At 38.1% G+C, this 18,514-nt stretch overlaps 1 protein-coding gene across 1 annotated transcript in view; it reads right to left on the reverse strand.

Annotated features, from left to right (window-relative positions):
- Window positions 1–18,514, reverse strand: part of GPALPP1 (GPALPP motifs containing 1) — a 55,091-nt gene that overhangs the window by 14,410 nt on the left and 22,167 nt on the right. Inside the window, exons 2-6 of the mRNA XM_011940591.1 lie at window positions 13,648–13,780; window positions 11,788–11,892; window positions 9,197–9,281; window positions 2,997–3,128; window positions 2,508–2,672 (exon numbers count right to left, since the gene is read on the reverse strand). Coding sequence (XP_011795981.1) covers window positions 2,508–2,672; window positions 2,997–3,128; window positions 9,197–9,281; window positions 11,788–11,892; window positions 13,648–13,780 — 620 coding nt within the window. The remainder of the gene's footprint in view (window positions 1–2,507; window positions 2,673–2,996; window positions 3,129–9,196; window positions 9,282–11,787; window positions 11,893–13,647; window positions 13,781–18,514) is intronic.

Here is an 18,514-nt window from a genome sequence, read left to right on the forward strand (position 1 = left end):
AATCTTCTTTTAGGCCATATTGGCTAAATTAATGTGAGAACAGTAGAGGTATGAGAGGTATGCTGGAAAATCAAATATAAGAAGTAGGATGGAGTGGAGGGAACCTATCAAGAAGGAAATATGGCTAAGATCTCTTATAAAAATTAGTCATGAACTTTACACAGGATCAAAGACAACAGAAAACAGTCTCTGTGATACTATATAGTTTGTGACATAAATAATATGTCTGTGGTACTGTATTCTGTAATGTAGTGTTATATAAAATTTAAGACTTATTAATAATCCCTTTATGAGTCCACTGTAAATACTAAACAAAACATTTCAGCACAGAAAAGAATGACCAGGTCTAAAGAACTCAGTCATAGGGATTAAAATCTCTTAAGTTCAAACAATATAGCCTGGTTTCCATGTGTTCCATTATTCCATGATATTTTCCTCCAAGGAAGACTCCCTACATATCTGGTTGTAAGCTAGACATCTATTCATCTACAATGAGAAACAGGATATAAAAAAGAACAAATAAATAAGGACACAAATAAAAAGGCATGTAAGCAAGGGAATTAATTGTCTTTTTGGAGACAATCTTAAAGGCTAAATTATAAAAATTCCAATAAATAATTATTATTTCAAAACCAGCTAAGAAATAATAGGCATTCCAACACCAGCCTTTCAAGGTTTTTGTGGCTCTCTTGGATCCACATCCTTTGCTGCCTCTCCTGCCCCTATGTGTGTTGGTTCGCCTCACCTTCCTATTATAACTCTCAGATTCTCTTTAATCTTAGGATAAAAAAGAAATTATGCATAATGTTGCCTACTATGCAGGCAGGATGCTCAAGTGTGGAGACTGCAACATGCCCTCCACACTTTAAGGGTACCACTGTTTATTTCACAGGCAATTCTCCAGTAAAATGGAAAGTCCTTAAGGAGCTCTTGCCTCTTTCTATCACCTGCAACCAAATACAATTCCTGATAGAACAGGAAAATTGATGATTCCAGATTGAAAACAGAAATCCTGATAATTCTAGGTACTGATGAGTAATATAAACAGAGCTAGTGGAATGAACTAAGTGTGGAACTGCTTTAGTCAGAACTGATGAATTTATAATCATAAGGTGACAATTAGTCAAGCATTTGAGAATTGAATGGGATGTCTTACAGAAATTAACACCTTCAGAGAGAGGCTGCGTATAGTGGCTCACGCCTGTAATCCTAGCACTTTGGGAGGATTGCTTGAGCCCAGGAGTTTGAGACTAGCCTGGACAACATAGCAACGCCTTGTCTCTACAAAAATAAAAAATAAAAAAATTAGTTGTGTGCCTGCAGTCCCAGCTCCTCAGGAGGCTGAGGCAGGAGGATCACCTGAGCCCAGAAGTTTGAGGGCTGCAGTGAGCTATGACTGTGCCACTGCAGTCCAACCTGGGTGACAGAGACACCCTGTCTCTTAAAAAACAAACAAACAAACAAACAAACAAAACAAAAAGAAAAAACCAAAACCCACAGATGGATTAAATTGAAGGAGTAGTACTGGGGATACTGGTTTAATTCCTAATATACAATGAAATATTTTGTAACAGAAAAAGATTCAAGAAGAGAAAATTAAAAATAATGTATTTTATGCATACAGACTTTTGGGTTTTTTTTTTTTTTTTGAGATGGAGTTTTGCTCTGTTGCCCAGGCTGGAGTGCAGTGGCACAATCTTGGCTCACTGCAGCCTCCGCCTCCTGGGTTCAAGTGATTCTCCTGCCTCAGCTTCCCAAGTAGCTGGGATTATAGCTGCAAGCCACCATGCCGGGCTAATTTTTTTATTTTTAGGAGAGACAGGGTTTCATCATGTTGACCAGGCTGGTCTCGAACTCCTGACTTCAGGTGATCTGCCCGCCTTGGCCTCGGAAAGTGCTGGGATTACAGGCATGAGCCACTGCGGCCAGCTGGTATTTTTTGGATAACTTAATGTATTAATGACAGTGGTTCTTGTCTATCTTGACAGTAACATGAAGTTTAGTGCACCTGAGATATGGTCATTTTGAGAGAGATCCTCTAGGCACCATTCAATTTGCTTGGTTAATCTGTAGCTTTTGTTTTTTTTCTAAAATATTTTAAAAGATATATGATAATAAAGATAGTATGGTGTAAAAAGACCAGGGAATCTGGTCTTTTTAACCAAGTCTAAAATGAGATTATTTTTCATCACTTACTAGCTTTGTGACCCTAGAAACGTTGACTTCATAGAGGATAGTTTCTCCATCTATAAAATAAGGTCATTATACCTATGTCTCAGAGTTTTCTTGAGGTTTAAATGAGACCGTTTGTTGGGAAATAGTAAGTAAACAGCAAGCAATTGGTGTCACTTTCCTTCCTCATAATCTTGCTCCAGAGGAAAATCTGTATTATCCTTTTGGAATCATAATTTTAAAAAATAGTACCCTTAAATAATTTTGCATTGTATCTTTTCAAAATCCAGCCAACATGAACAGAAATACATGAACAAACAAACAAAGCCTCTCACCTTAGCTTTCCTTTCCCTATCAGCTGGAGTATCTGTCCAGATTGATCGATCTCCAGATGTGTCATCAGCTCTTCTCTTAAAAGTCCTTGGCCCAAGACCAAAGTCTTTCATTTCTGGAGGAAGTTCAGTCATCCATGACTCTCTTACAATGGGTTTAGATGAATCCTTTAACAGAAAAAAAAATGTAGCATGGAAAGTATGTATCGTGTATAAGATGAGTACATACGTATGTACAAGCAACTATGTCATGCAATTGAAGTTTAAAAGTTACTTATGTTTTTGTCACATATGTTAGTCACATACGTTACAAAGACTTTCATCCAATTTGTTACTTTTCTTTTAGAGTTTCTGGGTTCTAACTCCTAAATTTAAAAAAAATGTTATACATAAAAACAAAATATATTAAAAGTTATATAGTTTAGTGTTTATTTCTAAAATTTAGATTTTTAATCTATTTAGTGTATTTCTTAAAGTGTTTTTAAAACTTACATCTTCTCCTTTGGTCAGTTTTTCTTTCATTCTCTCAGCCCTTTTTTCAAACTCTGTCGTTACGTTATAGTTAACTGGTCCTTTTGCAGGCATCGGTCCAATAATATCCTCATCTTCACTGCTGTCTGTTTCCTTTTAAAACAAGACATTATCTTTAAACCAAGAGCAGAGCTACAGGTATAAAAAATAATTCTAAATTACTTGCATTTACCTGAAACTTATTATCCATAAAAAATTAGAAAGTAAACAATGTATTGCTGGCTCATCACTGAACCATGAGGACTTTTTCCTCACCTTCCTCAAGTGCCTAGCACAGAGATGACAAATCCATGGCATGCAGACTCTCTCCCACCTCCCACCTCTCTTCCTGTGTCCATGACAGACCTCACTCTCTTCCTGAAGGACACAGATGTAGACTTAGAGCTCTTCTCAACATAGTACAATAATTAGACAATTCAATTATATACTGTGTTGTGGCTTACACACACACACACACACACACACACACACATTCTTAATAACTATGGATTTTGGGATACACCTCATTTGATCCTTGTAACAAAACTATAAAATGGCACTATTTCTGGTTTCTTTTTTTTTTTTTTTGAAGAGACTTAGGCTTAGAGTGTAATCAGAATAAACAACTTGTCTGATTTTATAAAACTATTATCTAAGAATCAAATATTCCAAGATCAAGGCCAGTATTTTTTCTATGTATATAAACAGCGACCCTGCTATCATTTTATCTCAACTGTTAGTGATTTAGCTTTAAGTGTTTCTAGCTTATATCTACAATAGTAAGCTTTCTGATGTTACAGACATTATGTTAAACATATTTATAACCCACTACAGATATAAATATTTGGTGACGCAAAATGTTCAGATATAAAAGCTATAATGAAATTTTAAAACTATGAGACATGAAAACAAAACAAAACAAAACACTAACTCTAAGAGTCACGGCACCAATACAGCATTAGTGGAATAAGCTAATGATAGTCTCACTTCCATCTTAATATGAGATGGTTTCATAAAGGTAGAATTTCAGCATGTCCTGGTAGGGTGATGCCTGCAATTTTTAGAAATAAGTATCACTTATATTCAGGGGTAAATAAAAGCAGAGATGGAGAAGCAAACAGAAAATTAGGCCAAACACACTAAACTGAAAATCAGCAACAGAATAATATGCCCAATTCCTATCTATGGGTATTAAATTATTTTGGTGTCCTGGATATTTCTTTTAATAAAAAAATTTTGTACATTTTATCCAGAATTACAATAGAAATTAGGTACCCTGTTGATTTATACTTTGGGCTGATTTTGTTGAAGGCCTCATTTGCCATTGTACTAGCCCTGTGACTTCAGGCATGTTATTTAACCTTTCTAAGCCCTGGTTTTCTTGTCTTTGACAAGAGAATTGTAACAGCTTCTACCAATAACTATTGCCAAGAGAACCCTGCATTTTGTTTATCCTCTTTGAAGCCACACCCTTCTCAGGGAACTGGTACCTTCTCTAACACCTGGGGAAAATATTGATAATTCTAGGCCAGTCACAAAAAAAAGTATAACTATTGCATGGATGTGTTTACAAAATATTACAAAGTAGTCACTTTGGTCTTCTTCTTGCTCAGCTGACTGGTTTAGGCATGGACACATGACACAATTCTTGTGAAATAAACACAAAAGGTCTACAGGAAACTGGTAGAGGTTTTCCTTCCTCTACAAAAGAGGCACAGGGAAAGGACCATTCCTCTTCTGTGTCTGGACACTGCCAGCTGCTTATAAGTCTTAGAACTTTGGCAGGCTTCTTAGTATGATGAAGGCAGTCAGCCTAAGTCTTAGAACTTCGGCAGGCTTCTTGGTACGATGAGTGCGGAATTAACATACTGTTAATTCTCTTATAGAGCAGGAAGGTAGAAAAACTGGAGCCTTTGATGATATCATGAGGCAAATGAATTAATCAAGCTTGGAATCATCTTACCTCTTGACCTCTTATTATGTATGAAACATATTTTCCTTATTTTGAGAATACAGAACATATATCACCAAGTAAATTAACCCATTTGCTAACTAAGTAGGTTAAGATAAAGTTCCATTTTGAGTTGGATTTTCTGTTATTTGTAGCTGAAGGCATTCAGTTGATACACTACCTCCCTGGATTGTTGTTTGGATTAAGTTAGGTTTATATTGCTGTTGCAGTGTCTGGCTTGTGGTAAGTGCTCAAGAAATGTCAAACATTAGTATTATTATGTCTTAATTTGGGGGTATATGCCGGGAATGAGGCTAAGAGAAGCCTATCTTTGAGAAACGAAAATCTCAAAACTGAAAAAGAAAGGTCTTTTGAAAAAGGTTCAATTAAAGGGAAATTATAAGGCAAACAATCAGAGCGAGAGTATTTCACACATGGACCTACAGTGTAATCTCTCTCAGTCTGACCCTCGCCTTCCACCAAAAGAAGCTGGGGAATGTAGAATGTGTACCACCTAGGAAATGATGTAAGCTATGCATTTGCTAACTAGGTAGGTTAGGACAAAATTCCAAGGGTGAATAATGCTGAATTATGCTACTCCTTTGAAAATTTCTTCCCCAGTTTTTTTTGAAAAATTTTGAACCTATAAAAAAGTGCTAAGATGAGCGCAAAAAACACCAATATGTCCTCACTCAGATTTACCAACTGAGTGGCACATGTCATTTTAACACATTCATTCTTTTTGGTTTGTTTTCTGTCCCTCTTCCCATGAAATAGACACACACACATTTTTATTCAGAACCATTTGAAAGTAGGTTACAGATAGTATGACAAGGCTCTAGGCAGAAGCAAATTTCCTTGTCACCTTCCTAGGGACAGTGGGTTACATTTCTCTAGTCCTCTAGTCCCCTTGTCCTCCTTTTACAGACACAGCAGAACTTTGAGGCTGCAGGCTTTATGCAGGGGGTTCAATTCAATCTCCTCTGGCTGAGTGAGCCAGAAGCCAAGGCTCCTGTTCCCAGATTCTCTGGGGTTTATGACTGGGTTCTCTAAAACGACTGTGGTTCCCTGCTGTGTAAACCTGTGTCTGGCTTTGAACTCCCCCAATGTTGTTAGTATGTGTGGATTTTCCTTTCTTCCTTTTGGGCTTTGCTGTGTTTTGTTATTTTCTTTCTTCCCCCAGCACTCCTTTGTGTTCATGGCGGGGAAAGCCTAGCCTGACGATGTCATCTCAGTCTTCCATATGGCTGGAAGTCCTTCCTCTGGTAATTTTTTCTTCAACACCCTTGTTAGAAAGGATTCTTCATACTTAGCCTAAATTCTTCAGTTATGCTCATGGCATCCATAGTGGAGGCAATAAGAACAATGGTAATAATGAGAGCTATTTTAAGTTGAATACCTACTGATATTGTTTGGCTGTGTCCCCACCCAAATCTCATCTTGAATTGCAGTTCCCATAATCCCCACGTGTCGTGGGAGGGACCAGGTGGAGATCATTGAATCATGGGGTGGTTTCCCCCATCCTGTTCTTGTGAGAGTGAGTTTGTTCTCACAAGATCTGATGGTTTCATCAGGGGCTTCCCCCTTCGCTGGGCACTCATTCTTCTCCTTGGTGCCGCCACGTGAAGACGGACATGTTTGCTTCCCCTTCCACCATGACTGTAGGTTTCCTGAGGCCTCCCCAGCCATGCTAAACTGTGAGTCAATTAAACCTCTTTCCTTATAAATTACCCAGTCTTGGGCATGTCTTTATTAGCAGTGTGAAAACGGACTAATACAACTACTACTCTGATTTAATCCTTATAACAACCCTATGAGGTAAGTGTAATGACCTGCACGTTACTGATCATGAAGCTAAGCATACCCAAGCTAGGCTCAATGCAAAGCTTCGAACAGCTCTTACCTACTTTCCTCACCTTCTCTCTCACCATTCTCCCTGCACTCTCCGTTCTAACCATATTGAACTTCTTTAACCCTAACTTTCATCCTCTCCACACTCTCTTTTGCCTTAAGCCATCTGCTCTCTCTGGAACAATGTTCCCTGCCTTCTTTGCTGAGCTAGCTCCAATTAATCAAACTTCAGGTTAGTAGACATTCACTCAGATAAAGACCTTTTTTTTTTTTTTTTCCTTTTTGAGACAGGGTCTCACTTTGTCACCCAGGCTGAAGTGCAGTGGCACGATCTCAGCTCACTGCAACCTCTACCTCCTAGATTCAAGCCATCCTCCGCCTCAGCTCCCAGGTAGCTGGCACCACAGGCATGTGCCACCGTGCCTTGATAATTTTTTTTATTTTTGGTAGAGATGCGGTTTTGCTATGTTGCCCCAGGTGGTCTTGAACTCCTGAGCTCAAGCAATCCACCTGCCTTGGCTTCCCAAACTGCTGGGATTACAGGCATGAACCACTGCGCCTGGCTGAAAAAGACTTTTTCTCATTTCAGATTAGATTCCCCCATCATGGTTCCATTTATATTTTGTCTCATCTTTTGAATAATTCACAATGTTAGAAACTGATGTATGTATTCCCCACTACCTTGTAGGTGTGATGAGGGCAGGCACTGTGTTTGATTTATTCATTCATTCATTCAACAAATACTTCTGAATATCTACTGAATAAGGCACTGGTGATAAGATAAAAAAAAAATCTCTGTTCTTATGGAGCCACATTCTAGTGGAAAGAGGCCAACAATAAACAAAAAGAAGCAGTAAAATTAATGGTTTCTTTGGTGGCAATAAATACTATGGGGAAAATTAAAGAAGGGAAGAGGAGGTTAGTATATTTTAATTTGGAGGCCAGAGATGATTTATTGGAAATATAATATTCCAGCAAAAAACCGAAGGTCTAGGAGGTCAGCCACATAGATATGTAGGGGAAGACCATTTTGCATAGGCTTGGACAGCAGGCATAAAGGCTCAGGAGTAGGAGCTGGCCTGCTGTATTTGAGGAGGAACAGCAAGGAGCCCAGTGTGGTCACATCAAAGCAAAAGATAAAATCAGATTACTAATGGAGGCCAGACTGTATAGGGCCCTAAAAGGACTTTGGCTTTGACTTAGGGAGAGGAGGAGTAATTTGGTGGTTTTGAGTGTTAGTGACATGATCTGACTTTGATTTGCCTTTGTTTCATCTGGACCCCTTCAACTTTTGTGTTGAGAAGGGGTAGTAGAGGAGAAATGGCTACATAAAGCATGAAGACCAATAAAAGGGGTAAAATTTGATGGTCACTTGGACCAGGGTGGGAACAGAAGTGGCTGAGTCCTCGATGTCTTATGAAGATAAGAACAAACTAATTTGTTGGCGGATTCACTTCTGTGACTATGTGCCTGCCACACTGCAGGTGTTCTACAAGCATTTGTTGAAAGAATAAGTAAATGACTCTGAAATTAATAATTTTAACCACTGCATTATACATCCTTTGAGTAACAACCTCAGTGTAACTGTTGAATTCTTAGTGGAGATAAACAGGAGTCTCTGGAATATATGAATTCATATATAGGAAGGCACTGCAGTATAATAGACTGAACAAGTGATTTAAAGTCATAAGAACCGGGTTTGTGCCATGGGTTTGATCAGTAAAAATTGTGTAATCTTGGGGTACCCAATTTTTTTGGTCTTTAGCATTTGTAAGGTGTAGATAGTATCTATTTCATGAAACTGTGGAGAAGATAAAATAAGGTCCACATATAGGGAAAATGCATTACAAATTATAAAGTACTCTACAAATCTCAACTCTTGTTAAGGAGAGAAACAGCCTTTATACTTTACTCCAAAGTCATTTGGTCTATCTTTTCCTAAACCACTTATCCACCAGTGCATTTTTTTATACACAGGTACTAGAGCTTGGTTAGGAGAAAGTAAATTTCAAGGTAAAGACCATTGTTGAAAAGCTCTTCAACCTTCTCTCCTCCAGCCCATATCACAATCATTCCTTAAACTTTTCTTCATGTTTCATCCTAACACTTTAAAGCCGCCCTTCAAAGATAAGAAGCATGAATAGGTAACACCCCGTCAACCCTATTACTTTCCTAACAGAATCTCAGGTTTGTAACAGCTTTTTATTTCATCTACTTATGTTACAATCTTAAATTAATCAGAATATAACTGAGTCTTACATTACAGTTGAGTCCAGTGATTGTAGTAACTGCATGCATAAAGTTTGGAGTTTGTTACAATACATCTTATTCTTTCAATGAAAACTTTCCAAACCTTAGAGTTGAAATGGGATGATGATACCTGTTGTCCTGGATCATCTCTGCCCTTGTCACTTTTCTGTGTAGATTTAATGAAACCAGGTGGCAATGCAGGACCTATTATGGGCCTGAAAAATAAAATGTACTTTTATCATTCTCCCTGACTTTAAAAAGCAGTTTTCAGAATAAAAGTTCACAAAAATAATAAAGCCAGATAGTAACAAATGTTGAAAATAAGAATTTTATTTAACACTTTATTTTTACTAGTATTACCTAGTATCTTTCTGCTAGATGTCTTTTAAAAACCTAATTTTCACATTTGAATTTTCTACTTGTTAGTCGATAATTAGAGACTAAGCCAGTAATTCTCAATCTTTGTGACACTGGCATATGCACACTTCCTAAAAAGAACTATATTAAATAAAAATGGCAATGTTTTAAAAAAATTGTACTAAAATCTGTGATAGTCTTTTTTTATTTTGTGCCTTGGCTTTCCTTCAGTTTTGAGATTCACTATCCAGTGAAAGATACCTTAGGGGCATTATAATTATGGTCAGAACTACCGGACATATATAACATGTGCAGACAATGTCAGCAATCTGTGGTCTATGTAACACGGCAGTATTAAAAATCTATACATTGTTCTCACTTGATAATACAGTAATGATGTGGAACTGTAGAAGAATGCAGCTAGTTCATTAAGATGCATAGAAAGGGGAAAAAGTACTGTGCTAACCACATTTCAAGCAGTGCATTGGTTTCCTTAAAACAATCCTGGTCAGTGTAAGTCACTCCACTTTTAAGATGAGCAAAATCATGTCCAATATTAACACAATTAGTAAGTGGCTGAGCTAGAGTTCAAACCCTGGTCTACTTGATGTCAAAGTGCATTTTCTTTCCAGCTGCCCTACTGCCACATAATGAGGCAACTGTCATCACTTCAAGAAGAGAGACTTGCCTGAATACTGGGTCTTAAAAAGAGACAGCCTTACTTTATGATGGAAAACATTAAAAAGATAAAAATAAAAAATAAAAAATAAAAAAATACCCTGTTTCATACTTTTAGGATTCTTCATCCTTGCTTTTGTACCAATGTTTTTTTCCATAGTTGTCACTGTGCCAGTGTTACCAACCCAGATGGAAATGAAGTCCTAAGCTAAAATTTCCAGGTTGCATCATGTTCTATTAGAACCCCACCGACAGGCATCCTGGCAGTGGAAAAAACAGTACTGACAGTCAGAAAGTCTGGGCCATTTAATAATCATCCTGACCATTTAATAATCTCTCGTCTTGATTCATGAAACTTCTTTGAGCAGAACAATTTGCTTATGAAAGACAGGGAAGTTTGGCACTGTTAAAAAGATAAAATTAGGTATCATTTATAAGCTATGAGTACAGCATAGATTTTTTTCTGAGTACAATTTTTAGCAATCTACAAATGCAATTAAAACTTAACTTTCTGGCCTCAGGGGATTGGTGGTAATAAAATTACCAGTATATAAAATCTTCAAACACAGTAAAGGAATATAACCATGGCATGTTATGATACTATAAAAGGTTTGTAACTCCAATTTATAATGCCAGCTGTTTATTTTACACATGTATTTTATTATTGCCAAAATAATACTCTCAAGAAAAAAAATTGCTATACACTTAAGTAATGTGTTTTCTTAAAAGGAATGTTACATCCTAGGGGTCAGCAAACTTTCTATAAAGGGCTAGATAGTAACTCTTAGGCTTTGAGAGCCACATGTGGCTCTCTGTGGCATATCTGTCGTCGTGTTTTTAGCTACTCTCAAAAATGTAAAAATCATTTTTAGTTTGGGGTCTGTAGATTGCCTATCTCTGTGTATCTAAAACAACCAAAGTTAATGGAAGTTAAGAGTTGCCAAATGTGATTATAAACTTTGAATATAAAATAAACAGCCTTTTCTGCTTGTTCTTGCATATTGGTATACAGTATATGAAGTATAAACAATTTAACGTGCAATCTTATATTTGGCATTTAAAAATTTTACAATTCTGGGAAGAAGACAGGAATAAATATTTACTCTATACTTACTCTGTGCCAGGCTCCATATAAATTAAACACACACACACATACACACAAAGTCTAGGTATACAACTACGAAGCCTCAATCATCACAACAATTCTGTAAAGTATATGCTGTTATCCTAGCTTACAGATAACAAATTTGACATCCAGAGAAGTTAGTCCAATTGTCTAATATGGTACATGGGGATTTGTTTCTTCCACTGATAAATAATTAAGAAAATAACTGAATTAAAAGTCAGAACATCAAGATTCTAGCCCCAGGTCTGCTACTATGTGTGTGTGACCTTATCTGTTTATAAAGTGGGAGATGGATGAGCCACCCTGTTCACCACAAAACACTTTTGTGAATATCAAATAACAGATGTGGAAGTTTTCTGTAAACTATGAAAGTGTCATAAACATGTAAATAATTATTTTTATTATAGGAAACAACTTCTTTTCCCTATGAATGACCCATTTCAAAATGTTATATAAATATTTCAGTTAAAACATAATTTCAGACAATTCTTTAATTCATTAAAGATTCCTTAGTTAAAATATTTAAAGAAAGACTAGCCTAAAATATTACACATTATCACCTTGGAGGAGAATCATCCTGCTTTTTAAATCCAGGAGGAAGGGCTGGTCCAAAAAACCCATCATCATCATCATCATCATTCTTATCCGGATTTTTCCTCTGTTTTCTGAAAACACAGTAGTATAACTTTATGCATATATATCAAAATTTTTTTCACAAAAACACACTTTAATTTTTTTATAAAAGCATTAAATCTAGTTATATAAACACTGCAACAATAAATTAATCTTGCCAAATAAAAACTGGATACTATGACAGTTCTTTTTATTTTTATTTTTTATTTTTTGAGAGGAAGTCTTGCCCTGTTGGCCAGGCTGGAGTGCAGTGGCATGATATTGGCTCACTGGAACCTCCCACTCCTAGGTTCAAGCAATTCTCCTGCCTCAGCTTCCCAGGTAGCTGGGATTACAGGCAAGCGCCACCACGCCCAGTTAATTTTTGTATCCTTTTAGTAGAGATGGGGTTTCACCATGTTGGCCAGGCTGGTCTCAAACTCCTGACCTCAAGTGAGCTGCGCATGTTGGCTTTCCAAAGTGTTGTGATTACAGGCGTGAGCCACTGCACCCGGCCTATGACAACAGTTCGTAACTAGTCTTTTCCTGGAATTTATTTTTGGCCTAAAATACAGATTGGTTATTTCTTTAGAGCAGTAATATATCACTATTCTATATTTTCTGTGGTATTAAAGATTCCCCTCAATGAAGTTTCAAAGTCTATTGGTCAGATGTTTCTAAGTAAAAAGTTTGTGACTGTGACTTTTATTCTCATTTAAGGAAGGGGTTTAAGTTGCTATTTCCACCTGATAATATTTAAAATGAATTTTAAAAAAGCTTGTTACTCAATAATAAACAAAGATTTGACTTCTCATTTACATAGACCCATAGTGGTAAGGCTAGATTAGAAGAAAATCATTCAGCTGGGTGCAATGGCTCACGCCTGTAATCCCAGCACCTTGGGAGGCTGAGGCGGGCGGATCACTTGGGGTCAGGAGCTCAAGACCAGCCTGGCCAACATGGTGAAACTGTCTCTACTAAAAAATACAAAAATTAGCCAGGTATGGTGGCACACGCCTGTAGTTCCAGCTACTTGGAAGGCTGAGACAGGAGAATCACTTGAACTTAGGAGGCAGAGGCTACAGTGAGCCAAGATCATGCCACTGGATTCCAGTCTGGGCTACAGAGCGAGACTTCGTCTCAAAAAAAAAAAAAGAAAAAGAAGAAATCATTAGTTTATTTAAAGAAAACATATACCGCATATATAATTTTAAGAAGAAATTCTATGGTTTATGTAGCCTACTTCATCACTTCAATGACATCTTAAGAAAAATCCTTTATGTAAGAATTTTATTGGCTGGTGTGGTGGCTCATGCTTATAATCCCAGCACTGTGAGGCTGAGGCAGGCAGATCACTTGAGTCCAGGAGTTTGAGACCAGCCTGAGCAACATGATGAAACCCCATCTCTACAAAAAATACCAAAAAAATCTACAAAAAATACAAAAATTTGCTGGGCGCCTGTGGTCCCAGCTTCTCAGGAGACTGAGGTGGGAGGATCGCTTGAGTTTGGAAGGCAGAGGCTGCAGTGAGCCAAGATCATGCCACTTCACCCCAGTGTGTGTGCCAGAGTGAGCCCCTGTCTCAGGGGAAAAAAAAAATATTGAAATTCTAGATATCTCTACAGCTGCACCCTACTAGAATAAATTTCTTTGTAAAAGGTATAGTTCAGGATGAAATGCCATACAAAATGACTTCTCCCTGGGCTGTATAAATGGAAATTTGATATCCCCTTATTAGTTATCTGTTCCAGCCAACTTATACTAGCTCTGAAGGTTGGTCTATCATTTAATTTAATTAAATGACTGACCTTGCAGTTGGACCAGTGTCATCTTCTTCAGATTCTTGATTTCCTTCTTCGTACAAAGAACTACTGTCTTCGTCGCTGTCTGATGAATCTGAACTACTGCTTTTATAATTAGGGGGCAGAGCTGGTCCTGCAACTAAAGAAGAATTGTTGTTTGTCATCACTAGCCACTGCTGTTTCAGTGAACCCTTCTAGCTGATATTTTCACTTTCTTTTCTGAAATAAACAGCACTGGCTGTCTATCATTTATTATTCGCTTTAATTTCACTTCCTGTTTTGTGTATGGTGGTTTTGTCTTTCCAGCTCTAGGAAGGCAGAAATTATGTCTTACACAATCTCTTTCATGAGATTCACAAAAGCTCTGTTAATATCTGAACTTATAAACCCGAACTTATAGCAATAGCATGTAATTTCCTTGATAACGTGCAGTTTTTGCATTGGTTGGTGCACCTGCCAAAAACAAAAAAACAAAAAAAACCGGCTTCATGATTTTTTTTTTTTCTTACAGACAGTTTAAGGTAGAATCACTACTTTAAAAAAAAAAAAAAATCTTTCCTGGCATCCCCATATTTCTTGGTTAGTTTTCTTTTTGAGATGATTTTCCAAGCAGAAATAAAATTAGAGTCACTCTAAGTTTTACTGCTTGCCAACAGAAATACAGGGAAGAGAATGAGGCTGCACTGTAATGGGGATGTTAGGGAGAGTGGTAAGGGAGGGTCTTCTAGGTCCACTTCTCAGGATGACTTGCTCTCACTTTACATCTCAGCAAAATTACAAATTACTGCATGGTGTCACTGCAGTGTCATGATGTCACTGATGATGTCACATAGACACAACTGTCCAGGCTGATCCTAAATAGTGATGCTAAAAGGCTACTGTCATAGTTCCCAAGGTTGGATATTTATCAGACTCCCTAAAATATACATATATATTTTTAAAGATTCACGGGCCCTTTTCTCAGATATTCTGACCCAGCTGGCCTGGAGGAGGGCCTGGAAACATGACTTTCCAAAGAGTATTCTGGGTATGCCATTCATTCAATATTATAATAGTAGTAATATTTGTTGCTACAAAAACTTAAGTGTAATAAATAAAAAACAAATAACATGGTTTGAGTTCTTAGGTGTTATGAATTGTTTTAAGAGACATAAACATTCTATTTAATTCCGATAACAATCCTATGAGGGAGGTATTATTTCTACTTTACAGATGAAGAAACTGAGGCAGAGAATTGGTAAGTGACTTGCCTAACTTCATACAACTAAAGAGTGGGACTGGAATATGAACCCAGGAATCTGATTTCAAAGCCTGTATCCTTAACCACTATACTAGCCAATATTCAATAGTCAGCAACCATCCATCCAACAGCAGTTATTAAGTAAATACTTACAAAGAAACAAACATTAAAAGAATTAAGATCAATTCAGATATTGTAAGTGCTGCTATGAAAATAGGAAAAAGGTGACACTGTATATGTGGGAGAGTAATTTTAAAGACAGTGGTAAGGCAAAAATCTCTCTGAGAAAAAGATATTTGAGTGGAGACTTAAATGAAGAGATGACAGACGCCATGGACAGAGGAACAGCCAGTGCAAAACTCCTATGCAGGGAGCAAGCCTGATGTACTTGAGGGAGAAAAAGGCCAGTGTGGCTTAAGAAAAGCAAAATGACAAGATTGAGTTGGATGGTATAGAGGGGCCAGACCCTATGCTTTGGAGTCAGACTCTGTGCTCTGAATTCCAGGTTGGCCACTTACTAGCTGTGTGATTTGGATAAGTTACTTAACCTTCCTATTACACTCTTGCTTTGTAAAATAAGGTTAATAATAGTTTCAACCTCACAGGACTGTTGTGAAGATTACATCAGTTAATATATGCAAAGCACCTAACAAAGTCTTTGGCATATAGCAAGTGCTCAATAAATGCTAGTATAGGCTACAATAAGGAGTTTGGACTTCCCTTTCCCTTTCCATTTTCTGTTCCCTTTCCCTAAGAGGCAAGATCTCACTGTGTTGTCCAGGTTGGAGTGCAGCGGCTATTCATGGGTGCGATCCCACTGCTGACCAGCATGAGAGTTTTCACATGCTTTGTTTCCGACCCGGGCTGGTTCACCCCTCCTTAGGGCAATCTGGTGGTCCTTCACTCCTGGAGGTCACCATACTGATGTTGAACTTAGCGTGGACACCAGATGGCATAGCGTACTATAGCCCAGAACTCCTGGACTCAAGCGATCCTCCTGCCTCAGCTTCCTGAGTACCTGGGACTACTGGCATGCACCACCACATGCAGCAGGAGTTTGGTTTTTTAATTACAACAGGCAGTCATTGGGAGGTTGTGGGTCAGGAGAGACATGATACGAATTACCAAACAAACAAAAAAACTGTCTGCTTATGGACAATAGACAAGAGAGATCAGCAACAGGGGATATGCATTAGAAAGCTGATAAAAAATGGTTTGGCCAGGTGTGGTGGCTCACGCCTGTAATCCCAGCACTTTGGGAGGCCGAGGTGGGTGGATCACCCGAGGTCAGGAGTTTGGGACCAGCCTGGGCAACATGGTGAAACCCTGTCTCTACCAAAAATACAAAATTAGCTGGGCGTGGTGGCGTGCATCTGTAATCCCAGCTACTCGGGAGGCTGAGGCAGGTGAATTGCTTGAACCCCGGCAGTGGAGGTTGCAGTGAGCCAAGATCATGCCATTGCACAGCAGCCTGGGTGACAGAGTGAGACTCCATCTAAAAAAAAAAAAAAAGAAGAAAAAAAAAGTTTGATTTGCAACATACTCTGATGGAAGGGCAAAGAGGACTGCTAATGGTTTGGATGTTAGAGGTGAGAAGAAAAAAAAAGGAACCAAGGATAGGTCTTAGGTTTTGTGCCTGACTAGCTAGGCAGGTGGATGGCATGCTATTCTCTAATATGGAGAAGGCTGGGAAGAAAATAGGCTGGGAGGGGAGAGTTGAGAGTTTGTTTTTCACATTTTAAGTTTCATACAGCCTTAAAAATGTAGGTGGTGCTATCAGTGGTACTTGGGCATACTAGGGTGTATAGGGTGTGTAAGTCCGTTCTCACGCTGCTATGAAGAAATACCTGAGACTGAGTAATTTACAAAGGAAAGAGGTTTAATTGGCCCACAGCTCAGGATGGTTGCGGAGGCCTCAGGAAACTTACAATTATGGTGGAAGGGGAAGCAAACACATCCTTCTTCACATGGTAGGAGGAAGGAGAAGTGTGGAGAGAAAGGGGGAAAACTTGTTAAACTATCAGATCTCATGAGAACTCACTCACTATCCCAAGAACAGCATGAGAGTAACCACCACAGTGATTCAATTACCTCCCACCAGGTCCCCCCACAACATGTAGGGATTATGGAAACTACAATTCAAGATGAGATTTGGGTGGGGACACAGCCAAACATTATCACAGTATAAAGCTCAGGGGAGAAATTAAGGCTAGTTTTGGAATCACCAGCCTATTAAAAAATTTTTTTCCTATCTCTCTTGGTGCATTACTATAGAACAGGTACATAACACGCCTTAGAAAAGAGTAACTAAGGCATGCTGCGTTACAGCAGGAAGAGGAAAACATCAAGCATCATGGATGGGATTCCTGTCTCCAACTGCTGTTTAGGGTTTCCTGAAGACGACTTAATGTCTTAGTATGTAAGTGTTCCCCAATTATAAATAGAGACTATATGTGACCTCTAACCTCAATGAATAATGTGGCCCCATAGGAGTGATTGTCTCTTTTCATCTTCTTGATTCTAAGTACATTAAAGAGGGAAGATATGTTTTTTCCTCTTCTGCTTCTTTCTCTTCTTGTATGTGACTGCTATCAATGTAATTTATCAGTTGTATACTATTGGCCAATTTTGGATAGGTGTGTATCAAGAAAAAATTTTATTACTGTTTTATATATTTTAAGCAATTAGATGTGTAATATGGTCTAAATATGTGCTGTTCTTGGTATTATAACATACATACGTACATTTTATTTATTTATGTATTCATTCACTCATTTATTTATTTAGTGATGGGGTCTTGCTCTGTTTTCTGGGTTAGAAAGCAGTGATCTGATTATGGCTCACTGTAACCTTGAACTCCTGGACTCAAGCGATACTCCCATCTCAGCCTCCTGCATGGCTAGGACTACAGGTGTCCGCCACCATGTACAGATAATTTTTAAATTTTATTTTATTTATTTTTTTAAGACCAGGATCTCACTATGTTGTCCAACGTAGTCTTGAACTCTTGGCCTCAAGTGATCTTTCTGCCTTGGCCTCCCAAAGCACTGGGATTACAGGCATGAGCCACCACACCTGGTGCTATTACAACTAAAAAATTGCCTTGGATTTTAAAGAAACAAATGGGTATACATTTTTTAAAAAGATAATAAGGAGATGAAGATAAAACTCATCTAAGAAAACCTGGCCTTTTAAAAATAATCACAGGAAAAATAGTATAAAAAAGTAACATTTAGCACATAGTACCATTAATTTCTATTTGAGTTGTGTCAAAATAAACAACTATTTCATCATGAAATGACAGAATACTGAGATGGCGATATAAAAAAGAAAAAAGAGGCCAGGCACGGTGGCTCATGCCTGTAATCCCAGCACTTTGGGAGGCCGCGGCAGGCGGATCATAAGGTCAAGAGATCGAGACCATCCTGGCCAACATGGTGAAACCCCGTCGGTACTAAAAAAACAAAAATTAGCTGGGCATAGTGGTCCGTGTTTGTAGTCCCAGCTACTCAGGAGGCTGAGGCAGGAGAATCACTTGAACCCAGGAGGCGGAGGTTGCTGTGAGCCAAGATCATGCCACTGTACTCTAGCCTGGTGACAGCAAGACTCTGTCTCAAAAAAATAAAAAATAGC

The sequence above is a fragment of the Colobus angolensis genome, unplaced genomic scaffold (genome assembly GCF_000951035.1).
Source record: "Colobus angolensis palliatus isolate OR3802 unplaced genomic scaffold, Cang.pa_1.0 Scaffold101, whole genome shotgun sequence".
NCBI lineage: Eukaryota > Metazoa > Chordata > Mammalia > Primates > Cercopithecidae > Colobus > Colobus angolensis.